The following is a 23,038-nucleotide window of genomic DNA, read 5'->3' on the forward strand; positions in this document are numbered from 1 at the left end:
TAGCAGCTTTAAAGATATGACAGCCCTTTAGTTTGGGGAGGGGTCTCTGTTTCCTTATTCTGGTGGGTGATAAAATAGTTTAAGAATATGGTATTTTTATAGTTGTTCTTTAGGACTTGCCTTCTAAATATCAGTTGCGATTTGTTTATCTAAATCTGCATTTTGATTGTTCTACCTGGATAAATGAGTTCTTTCTTCAAAGTGTGGGTAAGGCCTTCATCACTGAATTACCAAAGTACTTTACGTGTGTCTGTTTTGAATATTTTGGGATGTGAAAAGATGGCAAATCCATAGCTCAGAGGTTCTCTTGTAATGGACATGAACTCTTCTAGTAGGAGTTTCTGCAAAACAAACTAGGAAAAATATGACAGTTTGTACGTGGTAAAAAATAATAATAATAATAATAAAAATATATACATATATAAAAATGAATGAATTGGTTTTCCTCATAAATTGATCTTAGGATTCAGCAGCCGTACAGTGATTTTTCACAGGATTCCCACTACATGCCAACCCCAACACAAGAAGAAAAAAGTATTTTAATTAAAATGAAATCTTGATTGTTGATTTGACTTTGTGATAAGCTATTTTAGCATTGTCGTTGCTCTACTTGCTATTTAGAAGTAAACCAAAATTAAGTAAGAGATATCAACATGTTAAGATCTATTTAAGATTTATTGGCACTGATGTGCTGCTGAACAGTCTGGAAAAGGAGCATAATGATGACATTAAAAAAGAAAGTTAAGAGAAAAACCACATGCTTCTGTCTGCAAGAGGTGCTCATAGCAGTGTGATTCACCAGTGAGTTGACCATCCATGTGAAGCAGCATTATTGAATAGAAATGGTTGATAACATGATATAAAAAAAAACATTTAAAAGCAGTTGACAGAAGTGATTGCATTTGAAGTGTATTTCCCAGCTTCCCCAGCAGGGGCCAGTAGAATACTAGTTGAATTATTTTTTTGCTCTTTGTTTAAGAATGAAATGTTTTCATTTAACAGTTTCGTGGTATGAGCAGATGATTTCAGCAGGGCAGAAAGAAAAATACTGAACTGAATTGACAGCTTTACTATTTTCTTGTCACTGTTCATGCAGTTTCATATAACGTCCGGTGGGCAATAAAGTCCTTCACTTAAAAACTGTGTATCCAAAAATTTTTATTTATTATGTATGAATTTAATGTTGATGAAAGATGATAGATTAACAGCCCTGGAGATGAAAACCCCCTAATTACTATGGGTAGGAAACAGAACAGGCAACAGCGCTAGCAGTTTCCCCATGCAGTGTAACTTGGTCTTCTGAGAAAGCACCTCCAGGGACTTCTATGCTCAGTCAACTTTGATTTAATTTGCAAAGAGCACTTCAAAGAATGCAGTTTGTATCTTGTGATTTGGATACTTGTCTGCTAGTAATTGAATAGAGAATTCAGGCTATTGAATGTCAGTTGGAAGGGATTTCCTAGAGGGAAAGTCAGTTTCAGTGGAAATACTAATCATTCAGTCTAGCTACAAGAAATGACTGATTTAAGTTTTTTCTTTTAAATGTGAAAATAAAAAGAATTTTTAAATGTATCGTATATAATCTCAGAGAGCTAGCTACCATTAAGGCAACTCCTTTTGCAAAAGCTGCTTTCTCATTCAAAACCATACAAACAAAGATACGTTTTGCAAAGCTGTTCATCCCAATCATCTCTACTGGGAAAGCTGATCTGTAATTGACATCAAAGTGGGCCCTGTTTTGGACCTATCACATTTTGCACTCTCTACTAAAAATGACTATGATCCTTTCTATTACAGTGAATCACTGAAACCCATGAGATTTTGAAGCCAGCTATGAAGTATTCTTGATTAAAATTTCATTTGATCAATTGCCTTCCAAATCTGTGACTGCTTTTTGGCTGCAATGCTTATTGGGAACAGGGAAAAGAAAACAAACCAAACAAGTGGCAAAGTGGTTTACCCATTTCCTTGAAGACTTTTCCTCTTGTCTTCCCTGCATATGAGTCCTCAGCTTTCTACAAACAGCCCCATGTACCCGAGTTATGAGTTTATATTCTAAGGGAGAAATGTGTGATATTTGTTTTGGCTAGCTTGTGCTGTTAGTCCTGTTAGAGTTAGTGCTGAGCAATCCGCAGTAGTGAGAGATCTTCTCAATGGTGCAGAACATTTTCAGACTGATTGCGGATTGCAAGAGGAGAATGAGCAAGCAGATAGGGTGTTAAGCTCCTTTCTTATCTCAGCTATATAGGTTATGGAATTTGCTCAACAATTTGATTTCTTAACAGCTATCAGGTATTTACCTCATGGTCTGATATATAAGGAACTTGAATTAATAATCCAGTGGGATTGAGCTACTGATATAAAGCCTGGAAATTTGGCTTCTTGTTGTAGGCTGTTTATGCTCTAGTTATTGCAAAGTGCAGTGCAGCAATTAGATTATTAAATTAAATAAATAGGTGCTACTTTGTGACCTCCCCTGCCAAGTTCCATAATGAGATTGTTTATGAATGCTAAAACGATGTAATTGAGGTTTGAATGTCTCTATTGCTTGTTACTGCAGAGATCACAAAGATAATAAATACTTTATTTTTCTTTTATTCTAATTCAGACAGCCATACCTAAATGGAGATATTTATTAAATTGTATGATAAACTTTAAAATGTAGGTTACAACCTGCACAAGAATTTTCTGATGCCTAGCATCAAAATGACAGCAGAAATTAAATGTTTAGATAATATAGGTGCGGCATTTCTGCTACTGAGGAGATACTAAAATCGTATTTTGTGTTAAAAGAACTGTATCTTATGTTAGACTTCTGTGTATTGTCCCCGTTTTTCAGTACTGTGTAAGGAAAAGTGCCCTGTTTTGTTGGAGACCAAAGCTTTCAATTACTTTAAACTTTGTCATCTAGTTTTGTTTTTAAGATAGGCCACATGATCAGTATTGACCTGCTGGAGGAATTCAGACATAGTAACTTCTGTGTGTCAGCAGATGTGGGTATTCTTGAAAAGCAGAGGAGGAGCATATTTCATAGTTATTCTACTTACATTCCTGTAATTAAGGATTAAAAGGCATTTTTAACATTTGTGCATATTTGTGTTTCACAAAGTAGGTATATTTGTAAAAGATATATATATATATATTTTTTTACTGTGAAAGAGATTGAGAAAGCAAGCTCGCAGGTACGCTTTCCAAAGAGATTGAAGCTCTTCATACTTACGTTTGAAAAGCTTTGATAGTGTAGGTGCAAGCTATGAACCTACAAATCTTAGTTGCAGGCATTGCTGCCTATGACCCCTGTCTGAAAAGATTTAAGTATCTTACTTAGACTGCTGACTTGCAATGAATAGAGAGGGTTGAGAATTGCATTTGTGGCAGTGCTTTTGTACAGACAGTTTTCATTGTGTGAGTGTACTTTGTCTTGGAAAACCTACTATAAACATTGCTATGTTAATGTTCTGCTGTTTTTATTCCTGTCGCTGAATTGGAGTGTTTGTATATGAGAATGAACAATGCAATATGATAGATCATGGCAGGGAATCTACTAGCTGTAGAATAAGTTTCAGAATGTAAGCAGGGTGTATTGTATGCTTAAATGTCTCTCTTCAATGGTTAAAGAGATATAAAAGGAAAATTAGATCATGCATTAAGTTCTGTTATATTTTGCAGGTGAAATGGTGAATGCTGGAGATGCACTGTGTGAAATTGAAACAGACAAAGCAGTGGTTACCATGGAATCAAGCGACGATGGTGTATTGGCAAAAATACTGGTAGGGAGGGATTCTGTCTGTCTGAGTAGGATGTTATCGTTTCTCTCAATGCATTTATTTGCATTCCTAGTGAAGGAAAAAACCCATTATTTGTTTTGTAGCATCTGTTTAAAGGGGCGCTGTTTCATAAGCTGCACAACCAGTTTTGTTAGTGTTTTCTTAAGAGCTTTTCAAATCAAAAAGTTTGCTCATATCCTTAAACAAGGCAGAAGTTTTATGTTGTTTCATGCCAGCTATAATTCAACACCATCTTGATTTGAGTTCATTACAGAAAACCAAGTATATAAAGGGAAGCTAACATTGTTTTTCACCTTCAAAGATTAATCATTAGATTAAATTCAAGCTTCTCTATTGCTTTTACTTTCCATGACTGTATGCTGCAAGTATCTATAGTTTTAGAAAAAGCAGAGTAATAATAGAATAGCTGTGTCTGCATATATTCTTTGTCTCTCTTAATGTGTCTTTTAATGATCACATCTTGTTCAGTATAACATGCCATAAAAACTTAAATGAGTGGATGAAAATTTTAGAAGGGTAATTTCAGAGAAGTGATTATTCTTTCAGCAGAATTAATTGTTAAATTACTGCTGACTTTTTGCCTAAAATAGGTAAATTTGGACTGAAAACGGAGGATGAATAATTTTTTTAAAGAAATGTATTTAATATCCATTACCATTTTCTCATTCATGACCTGAGTGAGATCTGCAATGAACTGAAACTACTTTGTATAAAACTTCCACTGTGAAGTGAACCAGCATAAGGTCCATCCACTTTGCTTGCCACTGTGCTGCAGTGGCACCAGCTCAGAGATTACTCCTCTGTACAGTTAAAGTTGTCTCCTCCAACTGTTTCACTTGTCATGCCTTATTTGTGCTTTGTTTATTTGTCAGCAAAATTAGGTTTCTTTTAGAACCTCCTTGGTTGTGGACGCACACAGAGTAATAGAAATGTTCCAAAGTGACTTTTTTTTTCCAGTCTTTCCATATGATAGCCTCCAAGACTCATTGAGGTCTAAGTAAAGGAGATTTCTGGTGTTATGAATTTTGAAAATGCAGGGGACATGATTAAAAAAATCCAGGAGGTAGAATGTTAACCAATATAATAACATTTTTTTCAGTCTCTTCTAGTTCTGAGCTGCAAAGGCTGCATAGATTTGTTTTTATGCTTCTAAAGTATTTTTAAACACATACTGTTAAAAACACACACTCTGCAGTTATCTGGGCTGGAAACATTTATTGGAAAATACAGAATGCTGGAGTTTTCACCTAGCTATTTATCTTAAAGAGCAGTGAATATGAGAAGAAGTGCTATAGGCTCAATACGAAGAGCAGTGACAGCTTTGAATGCTCATGTCACACTGACTTGTAGACGAAGTCTAACTAGGAGAAGTGTTACTGAATCATCAGCTGTCCCTGTTGAATTTCTGCATGTTATCATAGCATCCTTAAAGCTCTCTGATATCAAAATTGCAATAAAGATTTATACAGCACAAACATATCCTAACACTTATTGGTCTGTTTAAGTACCATATGTGGAATGTTTATTGAAGTAGAGCTGCTCTCTATTTTGTATGCACAGCCTTGTAAAGAAATGAAGGCGTGCAAAAAAAAAATCCAAACCCAACACTGATTAGTTGTTATTAACTGTTACATGTCAATATGAGAAGCATTTTGAACTTGTGGGGCATCTGTTTTGTGTTGTTGTTGATGCTGGATACAAGATTCATAGCAAATGACTGAGTATTACGCTGACAAGCATTGTTTTTTACATACCTTATTTAGTGCTAAATATGATAGTGCTGCAAAATTATTAGAGTGTATAATTTCAGTATTTTCTATTTTTAGCATTATTTTCTTTTGTTTTTCCCAGTTTTTGTGCTTCAATGAGTCGATTAGGTAGGCTATGTTTGCAGTTGCTTCAAACTGCTGTTTTGTTTGATTGTGAGTGGTGGTAATACTGCCAATATGCACACTTACACAAATCTGCTTATCAACGGACCTTCCTGCGATAGGATCTTTCAGCCTTAGTCCAAGCAGTTCACAATTTTTTTGTTTAGCCTTCTGTTATCCTGGGGTACTTTAATCTCAATAAAAATAAAATGTGATGAAATCTTGATGCATAATTTCTTTTCTCAGGCAAAGCTTTTCAAAATACTAATGGGAAAAAAGTGCACCAGGAGATCAGAACAGGAAACATCCATCTAAGTCTTAGGGTTGATTTTATTATTTTGGTTGTTGTTTTTTTTTTTTTCATATAATAATTACTCTTAAAGTATTATTTACTTAGTGTTTATGGAGGGAAAAGAAGTAGATGGCAAAACTGTAAATATGGAATGTTTTATGAGAATATAGACAAGATTGGCTTTGCTGTTCTTTCTTGGATCTAGTGTTGGTCTTTCTGGGTAGAGAGGCAGGTAATCTTGTGAAATGTGATGCCTCCTGTTAGCAGAGTTAGAGTATGTGAGCAACAGCGTCCTAGTATTTGCAGCTGCTGGTACAGTCTTTATGGTTTTGCAGCATTCTGTTTTATTAGTGTTTAAGTTTCTAGAAAACTTGGCTTTATCTACTAAGAGCAATATGATACCTTATCACGTACATCATTATTTTGTTTCTGTTTTAGTTTAGGCTTTTCAAATGTTTGATAGTAATTTGCCTTTTCTTACAAAGTTATCAGCAGTGCAGATGCACCAGGTCTACTTGAGGCAAATGTTTATGCAACGTGGCTTTTTGAGAGAAGAATGAGTGTGTCTTCTCATTGTTCGGAAATTGGCTGTGTTTGGGCTGATACAGTTGAAGTTATACAGAACTACTTTTTTGCCCCAGTGAGCTTTGGAACCTGGCATTGATGCCCTGGAAATGTTAATGCCTGTGAGGGCCTGGAGAGTTGTACTTCTTCAACTGTTGTGAAGACCATCAGAGTATCCAATTGTGCAGCCCTTCTTCAGGTTGTTAAGTTAATGTAGTGGCTGTGATTTTATTTGCTACAGCATTGAAGAGCTATTTTGACTGTGGTACAGGTACAACTTAACTTTAGAAGGAGCATCTAAAACTAATTGGGCTTATCCAGTCTATATATATTCTATTCTTCCTGCATGATTTCTGTTTGGATGTTTTCTGAAATAGTGAATTACCACATTAGTGTTAGCACTTCCTTTTTGGACAGACTTGTTTTTTCATACCATTTGTATTAAACTAGGTACACTACAGTGGTGGATGTTAGCATGAAGCAAATGTTATGTTCTTCAAAAAGAAGAAAAGAGATGCTACTGTTGCTGTAGGGTTTGGGGACTTTGGCTTCTGTTTTTTAGCTTCTGCATTTATGAGTTGTTGTTTGTTTGTTTGTTTGTTTTTAAGAAGTACCACTACCAGATACATTGTAGTTATCTCAAGGCACATTGCTGTATGTGTCTGGCAAAATTTTCAGGCTTTCTTCTAAAAGATCCACATCTATTTCCCAAAGAATCTAATGCAACATTTTCTTAGAGATGCTCTGTAGCGTGCAACTCCTGCACTTTGACTTCTGAACGCTAGCTTTAGATGTATGGGGCTTTGGTGCATTAGTTGATACTTCTCTTTTACCTTATAATAGCAGCTGTAGTTAATTACAGTCATGAGTCTTTGTTACTGATGGTAGAAATGAAACAGGATATATTTTCCTGAAGGAGTGTCATTAATATACCTGAAATTTTCACAGTTACCCTTTTTAGTCATGAGTCTAGACAATGCAATATTTAACTGAATGTTCTCATTGCCTTAAATTTAGGTAGAAGAAGGAAGCAAAAATATACGGTTGGGCTCCCTAATTGGTCTGCTGGTAGAAGAAGGACAGGACTGGAAACAGGTTGAAATACCAGCTGATGCTAGTGATCTATCTTCTCCGGCACCACCTGCAGCTGCTGTTACCTCAACTCCTGCAGGTCCGTCAGTTTCAGCCCCTCCTAAAGTGGAACATCAACCTGGAAAACTGCAGTGAGTTTTCATGCCCATTATGGGATTGAACTTTTTTTGGTTTAGATTAGTAGAGCTGATTCTGAGCTTAGATGAACTTTTGTTCACAGTTGATGTACACTGATGCTTATGGATCAGGTGGTCAGTTTACATTTAACTTGCTTTCTGTGTTGTTTTTTGTTGGTTTGTTTTTTGAGAAAGGTAAGACAACATTCCATACATTCTAAGTTCTTGTACTTTTTGGTACTGGAAAAGAATTGTTTTCATTTTCATAACAAAGGAATATGATAAACTCAAGACCATGACTTATGTGCTCTATGTGAGAAATGATAGAGGTGTAACCTTTGCATGAGTCCCTGAAGCTCATTGCTTATGTTGTTATAAACTGCTCTTGAAGAATGTATTTGGTTCTGCACTTGTCTTCCTTTTCCAGTATATTGTGTAACTGCTGAAGGAGGAAAATTTGGAGATGAGTTTTCTAGTCCTTATTTTGGTTCTTTTAAGTCACTGTTATGTTTTCAAATTCAACCTTATGTTAAAGCTTGTTGAAGGGCCGCATTATGATTTGTTAGGATCACAGCCTTTGAACAGAACTGTTTTCTTCCCCACCTATTGTTTCTGAAATACAGCATATGTCTTATAGTTTCTCTTGATATATGGAAGTAAGTAAACCTTACTATTTAAATAGTTAATTTTTTTCTCCCCACTTCTTTAGGTTTCGCTTAAGTCCTGCAGCTCGCAACATTGTGGAGACGCATGGGCTAGATCCAAGCAGTGTTACACCTTCTGGGCCTCGAGGAATCTTCACTAAAGAGTACGTAGCTGTTCAGTTAGATCAGAAAAAACCTATTAAGTGGATAGGGAGAATAGATGAGGACATGCTTTAAAAAGTCTTTAAAGTTCCAAAATAAAATGAATTTTTTGGTTTTTATATCCTGTCATGGCTGTTCAATTCTGCTATTCTGTTTCCTGCAGTTCAGCCTAACAGCTGGCTGTCGACACCTAGGCAGCAGTGTGGGCTACTGTTGTGGATGTGAAGGATTTTGCTGCTCAGAGGTGCAGTCAGAGCCAAAACAAAACAACTCTGGACTGTTTTCATCAGTTCCTTTTCTTTGATAAATTAAAGTTTTTTTCCTTAACTGAAGTTCAACCAGGAAATCTGTCAGAATTGTTTGATTTCTGTTGTTAAACTAGGGAGAGCAATGAAATGCAATGCTATTGAATCCAGAGTTCTGTTGTGCTTTTTTTTCCCTTTATTTATTTTTATTTAGTGCTTGTCTTTGGCTTAAGGAATCTTTGTTGTGATTGAGCTCCTGGGTAGTTTAATCTTCTTCTGAATATTCTGAGTTGATGATTGATATTCAACCCTTAGAGCTGGGAAGTCGTATATAAAAACCCACCATGGTAGATCCAGAATTCTTAACCTTGAAATAGTATATTTTCTTTGCATTAGTGTGTGAAGTATTAGAGAGAAGAGCTTTCAACAGAAGTACTGCTTTTTTTTTTTTTTAAGTGAAATTGTTGCGTTCAACAAATGCCTTCCTTCTCTTTCACAGACCTTGAAAGCTGCTGTAATTCCATTTCAAAGACAACTAGGTTAGTGTAACTCTGAAGTTAATTCAGAGAAGCAGATAGCGAAAGTTTTCCTTGCTTTTTCAAAACTTCTTCCTAGTGCCTTTGGCTGAGTTGAATTAAAATAGGATTTTGAGTGGATAGAATATTCTGTGTAACAGCAACAAAGTATCTGAAGTTATTTTCTTCGTTGTGGTATTCTCTGGCGCATTAGTAGTCCTGGCAGGTGGAAACCCTCTAGGAGTTTGAACCACCTAATTAACATCCCCTAGTTGTCATGGTGTTGTAGAAAAGCTATTTCAGTTGCTACAAAAACTACTTACTGGAAAAAAATAAGATTTTGTTGATACGTTGCACTTCTGTAAAAAACGAAAGCAACAAAAAAAACCCCAAAACCACACACACAAAAAGATTGGACTGTGAAAATATTTTTAAAATGCAGACTGATTTTTTACTATTTTTTAACCACTACTTTGAAATGATGTTAATCTTTCAGATGCCTGCAGGCTTTGCTACTACGCTTTGAAATAAAATGCTTGCAGGTTTTTGTAGAGAGCTGCTGCAGAAATATTTCCTTGAATACTGCTAACTTGAGATCCCTGTTAAAATACGTGCTAGAGTTTATAGCTGAGTGACTCATAGTCTTCTTCCCAAGCAGACTGGTGATTGATTATTTTTTTTTGAGGGAGTGTTGCATGTTCACTTTTAATCACTGAGTTTCCTTATTGAACATAGCTTATCAGATTACCAGAAACAAAGAAAGATAGTGAGTTGTATAGGCAAGCAAAATTCATTTCTACCAGCATTCTATCTTTAGATTCAGTCTACTGTGAATTCTGCTTTTATCAGCAGTAGGTTGTTTCACATGATAGGTTTCCCCGTCATAATTTCCTTCCTTAGCAGACTGATGCATTTTTTTCTAGACAATACATTGTGTTCTTTTCAGAAATACACTAGCAAATCGATGTGTTAATAGAAATTGACCTCTGTTAAAGGTTACAACATGTAACCTCAGACACTGTATTTAGGAGAGTTATGTTAAAATTGCTGATTGTCTCAGTCTGCTTCTATCTTGTCTCATCCTATTTACTGAGTATGTAGAAATTTGCAAATGCAACCACTACAAGGCATGCATGTTAGGTACCAGCAATACCTGAGTTCTCTGAGGCCATGTTCCTCCCACTGGTACCCTCTTATCTGCTCTCAGTAAGTGTGACTGGAGATTTCAGAGCTGCTCAGGCATTTGCGTTGTCCTCTTGCAAGTAAGACATAGGGCATTTATGTCATACTGATTTTGCAGAGTTGTTTTATGGGTATGTATTGAGTGCAGAGGTATAGTGAGATCTGGGCTGCGTATTGCTTGTCAGCTGCCAGTATGTATAAATGAGTTCCTTCTATAATGTTGATAGTGCAGTAGAAGCTTCTGATGTGTAATGTTTCCCTCTTCCAAGAAGTCTTCCATAAATATGCCGATGTGCATCTCATGTAGCCAACGTTTGGATCTTCAGTGTTTATTAGGTGTGTTTATATCCTCTGGCTTGTCGATTTCACACAATTTATCTTTTGAGCACAAAATGCACTGTTTACTTCAGCCATTCATGGAATTTTGGCTGATGAGATAAAGTGCAAAGTGTTAGTCTCCATGTTTCTGTAGTAGTGATTAAACTGAAGAGGTGCAGAATTTGAATACTACTAATAATAACAGTTTAGTATAACATTCTGTTGTTTAACAGATGTTCACTAAGCTCTGATGTCTTTTCTGGATATTGGACTACTCTCTTCCATGTTTGTTACCTCTCCCTCTCATTGTTCTCCATTGTTGTCCTGTATTGATAGGGATTTTATAGAGTAATTAGAAAGTGACTTTTGTTCTTTGCAGTTCTAATGAAATACCTCCTTGACGTTGTGCAGAAATCCGTTTAATTTGATATATTCCTCCAACTCTTTTATTCGGGCTCTCAATCTTGCAGCCATTACAGTCCTAAAACATTGCTATGCCTGTTTTTCAGAATCAGTTGAGTAATGTTTTTGGTTGTTTTGTTTTGTTTTGTTTTGTAATAAGTACATAGTAGATCTCAGGCTCGCATGAGTTTCAAAAATTGTCGAATATAAATTTTAGTCTAAAAATAAGCTCAACTTTCACAATAAGGATTTCAGTTAATGCACTAGCAGCCACCAAAACCATTAAAGCATTTTAACGTGGTTGTAATAGGTAGGACCATCTGTTTTTTATGCCATATGCATAATACATTGAAGTAATTTTAAAGCATTTCCTTCACTTTAAATATATAAGAAGTTATTGAAGCTTTATTCTGTGTAATATGGGAATGATATAATGAACAGATGGTCTCTGTTATGATTGCAAAGTTAAAACTTTTAAGTAACTCTTAGTAGCTTCCAGTTAACTAGGGAAGTTACATCACATCATGTAGTTTCTTCATGTGTGTGTGTAGAATTGTAATGGTAGAGGATGATTTTTATTCTGTGAAATTTAATTTCTTCTCCCTTCATGTAGTAGTTATGTTACATCCTAAACAAATATTTTTTTAGACAGGTTTTAGCTAGTAAGTAAATTTGAGAAAGCAAGGAACAACTTTCACATTGAATTTACATCCTGACTTCAGACTTTTTTTTTTTTTTGAAGTATTAGCCGAATTATCTACTGGGGCTAAAAGAATAAATTAAAGCAAATAATCAAGGAGTAAACAGATAATACAGAGAGTGGAGCTTTTCAGATTTTAATTCTTGACTCTAGAGTGATAAATTGTTAGGAAAAAATACAGAGCCTTTATTGGTGTCCCTTTACAAAAAGCTAATACTATATGAACTGTTAACTCTTACTCAAGTAGATTTGCACGTAAGCAGTAATTAATGAAATTTGGAAATATTTTTGTTTGGTGTCTTAAGTTTAGAAGCCATTCTAAGGTTGTCAGTGGTCTGATTTTTAGATTTCTTTTACATTTTCTCTGCCAGTTTGTAATAAACCTTTGTGTACGTAAACACTTGTGAACATTTGTGCTGTGGTGATGATGGCTTCATGAAGTGATAGAGGAGCGCATAGGGTAAATGATACAAGATTGTGTTACCAGATCTGGAGCATAAAGAGGTGATCAATGACTGATGCAGCTTTTTTGCCAAGTCACTAGTGCATATAAATTTTATTAGTATCACACACTAGCATCTACATTTGCGATAGATGGTAGTGATGTAGATGAAGTGTGGACTTGCATGCTATCTCTGTACCTGTTTATACATATTTAGGTCAGAAGGTACAGATGAATGATTAGTAAATGTATTACTTCACTGATGAGTGCTCACTTTATAGTGAGCACTATTTATAAAGTAGCATTAGAAACCATTTACAAGTAATTAATTTGTATTTAGTTGAAGTGATCACCAAAATAGCAAATGAAACGACTGATTTTTTGAGACTTTATAGCATGAGCACGAGTGCTCTGATGCCTTGTTTATAAGAAATGTTAGCGCAATTCACGAAATGCCTTGTACACTGATGTTAGTGGTCATGAATTTTATGCTTCTCTGACACAAATGGCTTCTGTTACTGCTTATTCAAAGCCCTTTTGTTAACAGGAGTGCTGAACCTTTGATTTGAGAACAGAAATGTGAGCACACAAAGGAAGGTTGCTAACCTATTAGAATTAGTGATGGAATAGCAACGCTTTGGGAATTTTTGAAATTTTTTCTTCATTCTCAGTATTTCATTGTGCTTAATCACCAGAGATGCTCTTAAACTTCTGCAAGGGAAGCAGAAAAGTAAACCCAGTGAATTGAAACCTGTGGTTTCTCCAGCTACTCCTCAGCCTACTGCAGTGCCTTCTGTTTTGCCAGCAACAGCTGTGGCTTCTGCTTATCCAAGGCCAATAGATCCACCAGTTTCTACACCAGGACAACCTGCTGCACCGGTAATGTTTCTTTTAAGTCCTTGACAATGTAAGAGGTAAATATTGCCACTGCTGCTTAGGTAGTGATGTGAAATTTCCGGGACTGAAATCTTTCTGTCTGTCTTCACTGATATTTCAGTCAATTTTTTAAAAAATGACTTTCTTCTATGAAGAAGGTGAGAAGAAGTTTGCATTGAAATATTACTCAATTTATTTGGAAGAGTAAGAAGGAAGATTTGCGGTGAAAACCATCTGAAGTGACCGCTCTGTGAACTGAGAAAGCAGTACCTTGCTTAGGAAATACTCTACTATTTAAATATTCAAGCAATATGTAATATTTGGCACGTGAAGATGAGTGTTTGTATACCTTAGCTGAGAATTCAAGCCTGAATATTTGGGCATATTCTAGCAGACTTCTTCAAAAGAATGAGCAGGGCTAATTCTATGCTGTTAATCCCAGTTCAGTGGAGTAGACTAGAGCACTCACTGAGCTTAACTGTATTTACTTTGAGCAGTTGGAATGCATATCTGATCTTGAGGTGCTCAAAGTGCATCAACGCTGGAGTTTTGTTGCAGCAGAGGGGAATGTATATTTGTTTTCTTGATATTTAGTGTGTAGCACATGGTTTCTTTCAGGGTACGTTCACAGAAATACCAGCTAGCAACATCCGAAGAGTTATTGCGAAGAGATTAACAGAGTCTAAAACTACCATACCTCATGCATATGCTGCTGCTGACTGTGACATTGATGCTATTTTGAAATTAAGAAGCGAATTGGCTAAAGGTTAGTGATTTAACTGATCTGCTGTAGCACATGGTATTAATGTGTACTTTGTCTTGTTCACATCATCTCATGTCCAGTAAATGTAGATTTTTCTATGGACAGAACATGATATATTCCAATAATCTTTCTTGGTGTCCTGTATACAGACTCAAGCTGTAATCTTAAGGTATCTTGGCAAGTTATCCAATTCCAATAAGATACAGGAAAATAGAGCTGTTACTTTGCTGAGTAATGCGATTCTTTGAAGACAGCTGCAGAGAACTATGTGTTGTCCACTACATTTTTGTTTCATTCCATCCAGATGCAGTACTTAGCTTATTTACAGTTGAAACTCAAATTATCCGTGCAGGATAACAGGGGAAGCTTCAAATTAAAGTACATTCCTTCAAATGTAATTCCTTCAAATTAAAATACTCTCCTTCAGGTACATTGTTATAAAACTTTTGGTTTTGCTGGCTTATTTACTGAGTTCACTGAAAAAAAATTGTAGTTGAAAATGGCATTATCCACTGTAAGGAAAGTTCTTAGCCTGTACCAGCCAACGTGTGGTGAATTCCCCTTGAAGACAGAGTAATGGTACTCATGTGAGTAAGACACGGTAAATATCTTTCATTGAAACTTGCATATGTGCTTAAAACTATGTTAAGCTGATAGGTGTACAGAAATCTTTCATACAGAAAACGATAATTTTGAAATGCACATTGGATTACAGCCTTAATATATAAAGTAGAAATTGTCATAATTGTCATAATGTTTGCACTTTTATTTATATTAAAATATTTTTACTTAACGAAGTTTTCCCTTTTTGTCTCAACTTGTATTCACTGAAATGACTTTAAAAAAATATATATATATATTGTCAAATTTTAAGAGTATTTTTTTCTTGGACTTCATAAAAATGAACAACAAAAAATCCTGAATGTAAATCTTTTTCTTCTTTAGGTTTATAAGCAATTCCCTTTTCAAATCAAATCAGGAAAATATTGATTAATTTATCTTTTGATAGCTTCAATTTATAATGCCGGTGAAAGAATAGCTTAATTTTTGCAAAACTTGAATTTTCAATACCTACAAGTTTGGAGTCTATTCCAGGCATTCAAATTTATATTTCTGCTGCTTTCTAAATTTAATTTTCTTGTTCATTCCATTTTATGAAATTTAATTTTCTACACTGCAGTAGTTCAGTCTACACGAGCAACTACTTAGTTCTGTTTGATGAAGTAGACGTGTCCACATATGCTTCATAGCCTAATGCAAAACCTGTTACTTCAGTTAAAAAAAGTGTCTGAAGGCCCTTTGTTTAGTGACTGTATGATGAGGCAAAACATTATTTTTTTAATAAGTTATTTAATGCACGCTATGCAGTGAGTGCTTTGCAAGTAAGAATAAGGGGCACGAAAATGCGTACATTGCCCTGAGATGACAAGCACTGAAAACTACTACCTTCCTGAACAGTTGTCATGTCGTCTCTCAAGACAACCGTCAAGTTAATGAAAAAATTTCTGGTTTCAAATACTTATGACCAGTGACATATTGTAACTTAATAATCTCAAAGTAATTTTTTATTGTTGCACCTTTGGGTGATGATCCACAAGTAGATATTCCTTAGGCAAGTCGTATGGAGTCATTCCTTAGGCAAGTCATTCAGTGATTAAACAAAAAAGTTACTGGTGTTGCCATTTAGTCATTTTCATTTATTCTTGTGTGTTTTCTTTATTTGTTCCTTTTATTATTTTTTTTAAGCATCACAAGAGAAGATAGTGGTGTATTTTGTTTTTTTTTCTGAAAAAAATCATAATTGCCCTAGACAGAATGCCTGGATCTTTGGGATCTTACTGTCCCATCTGTACATTTTCTAAATACCAATGCTAGCAAAATTCAAAAGGTAATTTTCTTGTTTTTAAGACAAACTTCACTAGTATTCATGGTAAATCAAGCCACATATATCTGTGGATGGTGGGATTGGTTTTCTTTGTTTGTTTGTATTTGATTTGTTCATTTTAGTCCTCTATGGAATTATTCCATATCATCCAGGTACCTCTAGGAACTGAGGTTGTATTTTCCAATGGGTATCGCAGTACAGAGATGTTTTGCTTTGGCATCAGTGTGTAAGATACGTAGTCATTTGCTATTCCTCTGGCTATCCTGTGAATGTATTTTCATCCACTTAGTGCTACAGAGAGATGTAGAATGGTGATATTGGAGGCTTACTTGTATGTTGCATGATAAGACCACACTTAATTTTTCATTTGTGAGATCCTAAATCAAATTAAACTAATTTTTTTTCTAAATGATGAAGAGGAGCTGCTTCCCTTTCACTGGAGTTTGGAATGACTAGTTTTGAATGCAGGAGTAGCCAGAGCATTTTTCTACTTGATCTTTGTTTATTTTTTAGACATTTTACTCAAAAGTTAATGTAAAAAAAAAAGTATGCAGTGTTGATATTATATCAGCCTTAAGCATGTAAATAGCAGTAGCAGGCCATAAGAAGTGAGATATGAAATTGTCATGGGAGTGGTTACTTGCATTCATCCGTACTATGAACTTTTGATTATTTGTGGTAAAATATTATCAGATGAACTGCTTTGATTTGTACTCCTTCATGACTGATTTTTCTGGTATGTGGATGCATCAGTGTAAATTTCATGCTGTTATGTTAGAATTCTAGGTTTCTGCTTACACATAAATTGCTATTTGTGGCACGTATTGCTCTTCAATTTTGTGGCACTTGGTTAAATCCTCAAAATTAATGATCGCATAAGAGAAATTCACTTAACAGTTGTCTATAAACAACTTTAACTTCACAGAAGTATTCTTAAAGGTATGTGTATTAAATGTCAAAAAACATTCTAAAAAAATAAGTAGTTTTGCTTCTTGACTTTTTTTTGTCTGACAGCTGTCATGATGGCAGCTGAAAAATTCATCTTATTATGAGAATTATGTATGTAATATTGTGTAAATATAATATATCTTCATGTAAATACAATATATCTTCATGATAATTCTATAGCGGGTATGGAATATTCTACATTGTATCTGTAGCCTTTACTGCAGTTGCCAGTCAGTACTTCAGTCCTAAAACCTTCATGAAAAATAATACAGCACATATTTAGCAATCATTTCTATCCCTTCTTCCAAATTTTAGGGGAAGAAAGCAAATGTAGTAAATTATATGCAGTTTCTTATGCTCAGATACAATCCAGTCCTGTGGAGGTTATTTTGTATGCTTGTAGGTAACGCTACTTTTCTTGTATGTAGTATTGCTCTTTACTTAATTCACTTGCTTACTTGCATATTTTGCTGCTCAGTTTAAAATATATTGTTAACTCAATTTAAGGATTCACAGATGCTTTCACCTTCATAATTCTTACATTATAAGGTCCCAGGGGTAACTGGACAATGACATACCTTTAAATCATGGCTGAATAAAAGCTGATATTTGCAATTATTCCAGCTAATGTGTGAAAGTACATGAAGATTAGTAACATGCAGTATTGTTTTTGTACAGCACTTTTCTACATGCAAAGTAAATACAAAAGGTATAAACCATGCATGGACTACTTGTCATAGGAATGAGTATTAACACTCAAGTTTCTAAATGCTCTAACTATATATAAAAAACTAGAAGGAATGTCTCTGCTGAGGAGACTTTTCATTCCTGATATTCCTTTTGTTACAAGAAGAGGAAAAGGGTTCTCACTTTTATGGTAATAAAGATGAGTTACATTCTGGCACTGTTTCTAAGAAGCAAATCTACTGATTTACTGGAATCTTGTCATCACACAAGTCTGATAAGCACATCTTAAAGGCAATGGTGTTTTTCTTTTTTCAGATGACATTAAAGTATCTGTAAATGATTTTATTATCAAGGCAGCTGCAGTTACTCTCAAGGTAAGTGAACAATTGACTTTAATACATTTTATAGTAAACTGCAAAAGAGTATTTTGTAAGACTATGTGAAGATAGGAATGCAATCATAGCAAAGCTTCTAATACTTTGTCATTTAGTGTCAGTTCTTCTGAGCTATGTGAGTAGAATTCTCCACACTGTCTATACTGTGGACTGTAAAAGTGAGGTTTTTTGGTAATGATCTTCATAGTACAGTTACGAGCAGAAACTCTGCAGGTGATAGAGCAGTTGATGCTTTGTCAGCAGGCTGAGGCAATTGGCAAGATAGTGTATTTGGTTATTTTATTTTTTTCTTAAAGTTTTAAACAAATGTTTATTGAAGTCTTACACCTTTGTTGTGTATTAGCTCAGATGTATTTCAATGATGTACTTGGTCACTTGTGCTTTGAATTAAATGTTCTTCAGGGAACCAATCTTTGCTTGTTTCTGAAAGTTGTCATTTGTTCCCCTTGTATGTGTAAAGGTTCAACTACTGCAATACATCCTGAAGTTAAGATTCTATATTTCAGTAGTACCTATTCTTTATGTGGCAAGCTATATGCTTCACAGTGTTGGTTAGGTACTTGCCTGTTTTTTGTGTGGAACTGAATGCATTGCCTTCCAATTTGTCAGTTATTTTGCTTAGAAGACATTCCCAGTACCTCTTATATTTCTGAAACTGAAAAGTTTCAGAAATGATTCTTTAGAAGAATTCCCATGCTTTGAAGATCTGAGTCCAGAGGGTGCCAAATCACTTGGAAAAATATGAAATTAGTCATTTTCTAAATTTATGAAAAGAAGGAATTGTTATGACTTTACTTGAATGTGGAGTGCTTGTTTTGAGTTCAGTTTACATTTAATTTTAGAATAAGTCAGAGATATGAGCCCTGACTAACCTGAAGGCCAGTATTTGTGAGGTTCGTGAGGAAACAATACTGCTGTTTAGTGACCACTCTTAGATGGAATAGATCTGTTATAAGAAGGTAACTTGGTAGCAATCCACGCTAGATCCTCAAGAATCCCTGTGGAATTTGCCCTTGCTATCAAGGCAATATAGTTACATGTGACAGTGAACGAACACAGATTTTGAAGCAGTGTGGTGTTGCTGTGGACTTGGTACCCAGACCTTGCTGCACAGTGATTGTGCATTCTAGCCATATGGTGAAAGAAGAGGTAAACTCTCTTATATTATTGCATGATTTGAGCAACAGCTAAACTCTAAAACTTACGTGTGAGGTTTCTGCTTAGTTGCATTACCTCACAATAAGATAAAAACATCAGAAAGGGTGAGAGCCATTTTTCTCATTTGACAGGACTGTTTTAACTATTTAAAATGTGAAGGAAGAAATTAAGTTAAAGAGCTACTCCCATGGACATATAGTAATTCTGTTTCAGTTCTCATAATGCTGTAAAAGATTGGTTCAGCACAGTGATGGAACAGATAGTAAATCAGAATAAGATTTCTCAAATAATTTTGCATTGCTATTCACTTTACACTGTTGTGCTATATTAAATGCTGATACTTGGTATGAATACATGTCCTAGTCACTGAGGACAAAGGAAGCAGAGGGTTTTACAGTTCCACAAAAACTATTACTTTCCATGTTAACTCATTGTAGGTTGTCATTTTACCTTTTCTGATTTCAATAACATTTCCTTTTGTAACATTACACACTGTTGGCTTTCAGTTAGGGATAATATTTCTAATATTCAGTTTTCCACATGGAGGTTCATTTTGATTATTTACTTTTTATGGAAAAATCTTACATAGAAATGTGTCTGAAATAATAAATCTAAGAGTAATGTAACTTTTTGTAACTATGATTAAAAGAAATTCAAAATTCATCTCAATTTGGTAATGGACTTACACTACCTATATGTGAAGAGCAGCGTGATTCATGTAAAATGATAAAGCCATTTTACTTATGCATTGATTAGATAATCTAATTTCCTATGTAGTGCATCTGGACATTTTCTTGTGTGAAGTTGAAATAATGAAATAAGACTTTTTTTTCTTCCAGGAAACAATCTTAATTTAAAAAAAAAAAGAAATTCTAATATTTACAACACAACCCTTGTCAATCAGTTTTAAGGTTGTTTTAATTACTTGACAATTCCTTGCTCTTCATTTGTAATCTGCTGCTTCCAACTTTACCTAGGTGTAATTTAGACTTTATTTTATTGAGCTTTGCACTTGATTTTTTTCTTCCCTTTTTTCTATTAAAGAATTTGTGACATGACAGCGTTAATTAGCATCTCAGTGAATGGAGCTTATCTGAGTGTTCCTTCCTTACTTTTTCTCCTGCAATATGATATCAATTTTCAGTTTCCTAATTTCATTAAGGTCACTTAATACAGACCTTAGTGAAAGTAGTATCCGTACAGTATCTCTGAGCAGTTACTTGAGACTTCACCTATGTGTCTTGTTCTGTTGTTTATTGTTTATTTGCTTTTTTTTTTTTTTTTCAATGACTTGACTTATCTTTATATGGTAAACTCAAAAACCTCATTAAGCTTATCAGTAAATGTTATCTGAATCTTCATTGTGAGTCTGCACAGAATGACTTTCAAAGCACGTTAGGAGAACTTCATCCCAGTAACGCTGAGTGACATGCAGCATACTCTGTTGCTTCCATTGTTAAGAGTCAGACTTGAGATAAGGCTGGAAAATAATACATGAGTACAGAACAATCTGAGTTTTTTGCACTTTTCAAGTTAATGTCCTGTGATTTATTTAGGGGGAGAAATAACACTGCTTTGTAGTTAGTGTGCCGAGTGTCTGTAAGGCGGTATCAGTGACTTCTGAAGGAATCTGGAGGTTTTTGTTAATTTGTTAGTCTTCCAGTAGTACCAAAAAAAACCCAAAAAACTGGATTGCGTATTTTGAAATTGCATATTTTCAGTTCCTGGAATATACATTCATACTTGACATACATTCATTCTTGACAAAGTAAGTTTAAATCAAACTAATAATGTACATTGTATTACCTTCTTTTCTGGCTTGTGGCAGTCCTGTTGACAGATGTGACTTGTTCTTTTGCCGTTGTTTACAGACATCTGATGCACTAATTAATTGGGTGGATGCAGTATCTGTCTAGCTATATGTCTTACAGAATTTTCCTTTTTTCTTGATAACTGATTGCACCACTGTTCTTTTACCAGCTGTCTTTTTCTTTCCCTTTGTTTTTTTTCTAGCAAATGCCAGATGTGAATGCAACATGGGATGGAGAAGGCTGCAGGCAGCTGCACTCCATTGACATTTCTATTGCTGTGGCAACAGACCGAGGTCTCATTACACCAATCATAAAAGATGTTCCTGCCAAAGGAATACAGGAAATTGCTGCCTCTGCAAAGGTAGGACTTGAGTGTATAGTAAGCTGAGGAATATAAAGCTGTGTAGTTTCTTGTAGTGGAAAATGAAACGTGACCCAGGTACACATCAATTTCAAGAAAAGCAGTTTTGAAAGTGATCTAACACTGTTTCTTAGATTTAATTATTATTAATTTTGCAGCTGTTTATTTTTAATGAACCATAACTTAACCCTCATGTTATTTAATTGCATTTGGGCTAGACTGTTTGAAAAATAAACCTGTATTGACTACTGTGTTTTATTGCTATTGATGTATTTCAGTAATCCTCACGGGGTAATTTCTATATTTTCAATTTTTGAATTTGAGGTTTTTTGCTCCTTATCCCAGAGATCTTTTTGAGGCTGCTTCTATTGCACTCGGTGCATTATCCACAGCTTTTCAATATGCAGCTGAAAATGTCACTACAAAGTTAACATTAAGCTCCTTGTACCAATGAGCAGTATTTTGCATAGGCTAGGTGCCCATTAGTGACTTGAACTCTTGGCAGTTGTTGCTAGATATAGAAGAAATGTTTTGTGGCAGACTAAAATATAATGAATGTTGAAATGCACCAATCTGGGCTGTTCTATGCCATTTAATAAGTGAGGTCATCTAAGACGTTCAGTATCTCAGGAATGCAATGAAAGTAGCTGCTGGGGCATGAAACTGTCCCAAAACTGGACGCAAGCTGTGTTTTTATATGTCTAACTAATTATAAGTCTAAACTGCCAGAAAGGAATTAATAAAGTTATAACAGAAAAAGATTCCCATAAAACATTGAAATAAATATGCACCTCTCACACAGACGGGGAGACACAAACTGGGAAACTGCATCTGTTTCTCTACCAGTCTCACTGTGTTTTGATAAGTGTATTCTTTCTGTAGATTGCTTATATGTCTCCTGCTTCATGTTAGTTGTGGAACTTCTTTCTAGGCCGTATGCATTCTAATAGTGTGTTTTTCATTTTTCATCACTCAGTGCAATTGCTGATGTGCAATTGCTGATATGCTCAAATTGACCCTATGGTGTGAACACTATTCCCATAGTTATTACCTTCTAGTTCAGTAATTATTCAGAGATGAATGAATGCCTAAAATAATAATCAGTGCTCCTTTTGGGAACATACAAGAAGGAAATTGTTTACAGTCTGATATTGTGATAGGACATGGGGGAATGGCTTTAAACTTAAGAAGGGAGATTTAGGTTAGATGTTTAGAAGAAGTTTTTTACTCAAAGGGTGTGAGGTGCTAGCACAAGCTTCTCGGAGAGACTGTAAATGCCCCATCTCTGGAGGCATTCAAGGCTACGTTGGATGGGATCCTGGGCAACCTGATATGGTGGCTGGCAACCTTGCCCACAGCAGGGGATTTGGAACTAGACAATCTTTAAGGTCACCTCCAATCTAAGCCATTCAATGATTCTGTGATTCTTTTAACTTTTTAAATCCATAGTAAGAGAATTTTTGAAAACTTCTTCAGAACTTGATATAAGCTTGAATTATTCAGTGGGCAATGTGTTAGAATGAAATTCCTTTAAGCTTCTTGTTTATTTCTAAGTTGAAAGCATTGCAATTATTAGACTACTGTGGCCTTTCAGAATGTTTGTATAAAAAGAAGATATTATTTAACAGGATCAACAATGTCGTGGATGTTGCCATGCATGTGCACGTTGGGCTTGCCTCATGAAGGAGGCCAAGAGGATGTGCCAAGATTTTATTTCTGTTGAAAAGTACCCATGAAAAGAATTAAGCAATCTGTTTTCTTCATATGGTAGAAAATGATAAAAGCGACTGTCATAAATGGAAACTATGATGGAATTGGCAT

The 23,038-nt window shown here is 35.1% G+C and overlaps 1 protein-coding gene across 2 annotated transcripts in view; it reads left to right on the forward strand.

Moving 5' to 3' along the window:
• PDHX (pyruvate dehydrogenase complex component X) overlaps positions 1-23,038 on the forward strand; it is a 38,298-nt gene that overhangs the window by 9,875 nt on the left and 5,385 nt on the right. For both annotated transcript variants that reach the window (XM_052695248.1, XM_052695247.1), the window contains exons 3-9: positions 3,670-3,770; positions 7,533-7,738; positions 8,433-8,531; positions 13,029-13,212; positions 13,828-13,975; positions 17,808-17,866; positions 21,059-21,217. In XM_052695248.1, coding sequence (XP_052551208.1) covers positions 3,670-3,770; positions 7,533-7,738; positions 8,433-8,531; positions 13,029-13,212; positions 13,828-13,975; positions 17,808-17,866; positions 21,059-21,217 — 956 coding nt within the window. The remainder of the gene's footprint in view (positions 1-3,669; positions 3,771-7,532; positions 7,739-8,432; positions 8,532-13,028; positions 13,213-13,827; positions 13,976-17,807; positions 17,867-21,058; positions 21,218-23,038) is intronic.

Source organism: Tympanuchus pallidicinctus, unplaced genomic scaffold (assembly GCF_026119805.1).
Source record: "Tympanuchus pallidicinctus isolate F22 unplaced genomic scaffold, pur_lepc_1.0 scaffold3, whole genome shotgun sequence".
NCBI lineage: Eukaryota > Metazoa > Chordata > Aves > Galliformes > Phasianidae > Tympanuchus > Tympanuchus pallidicinctus.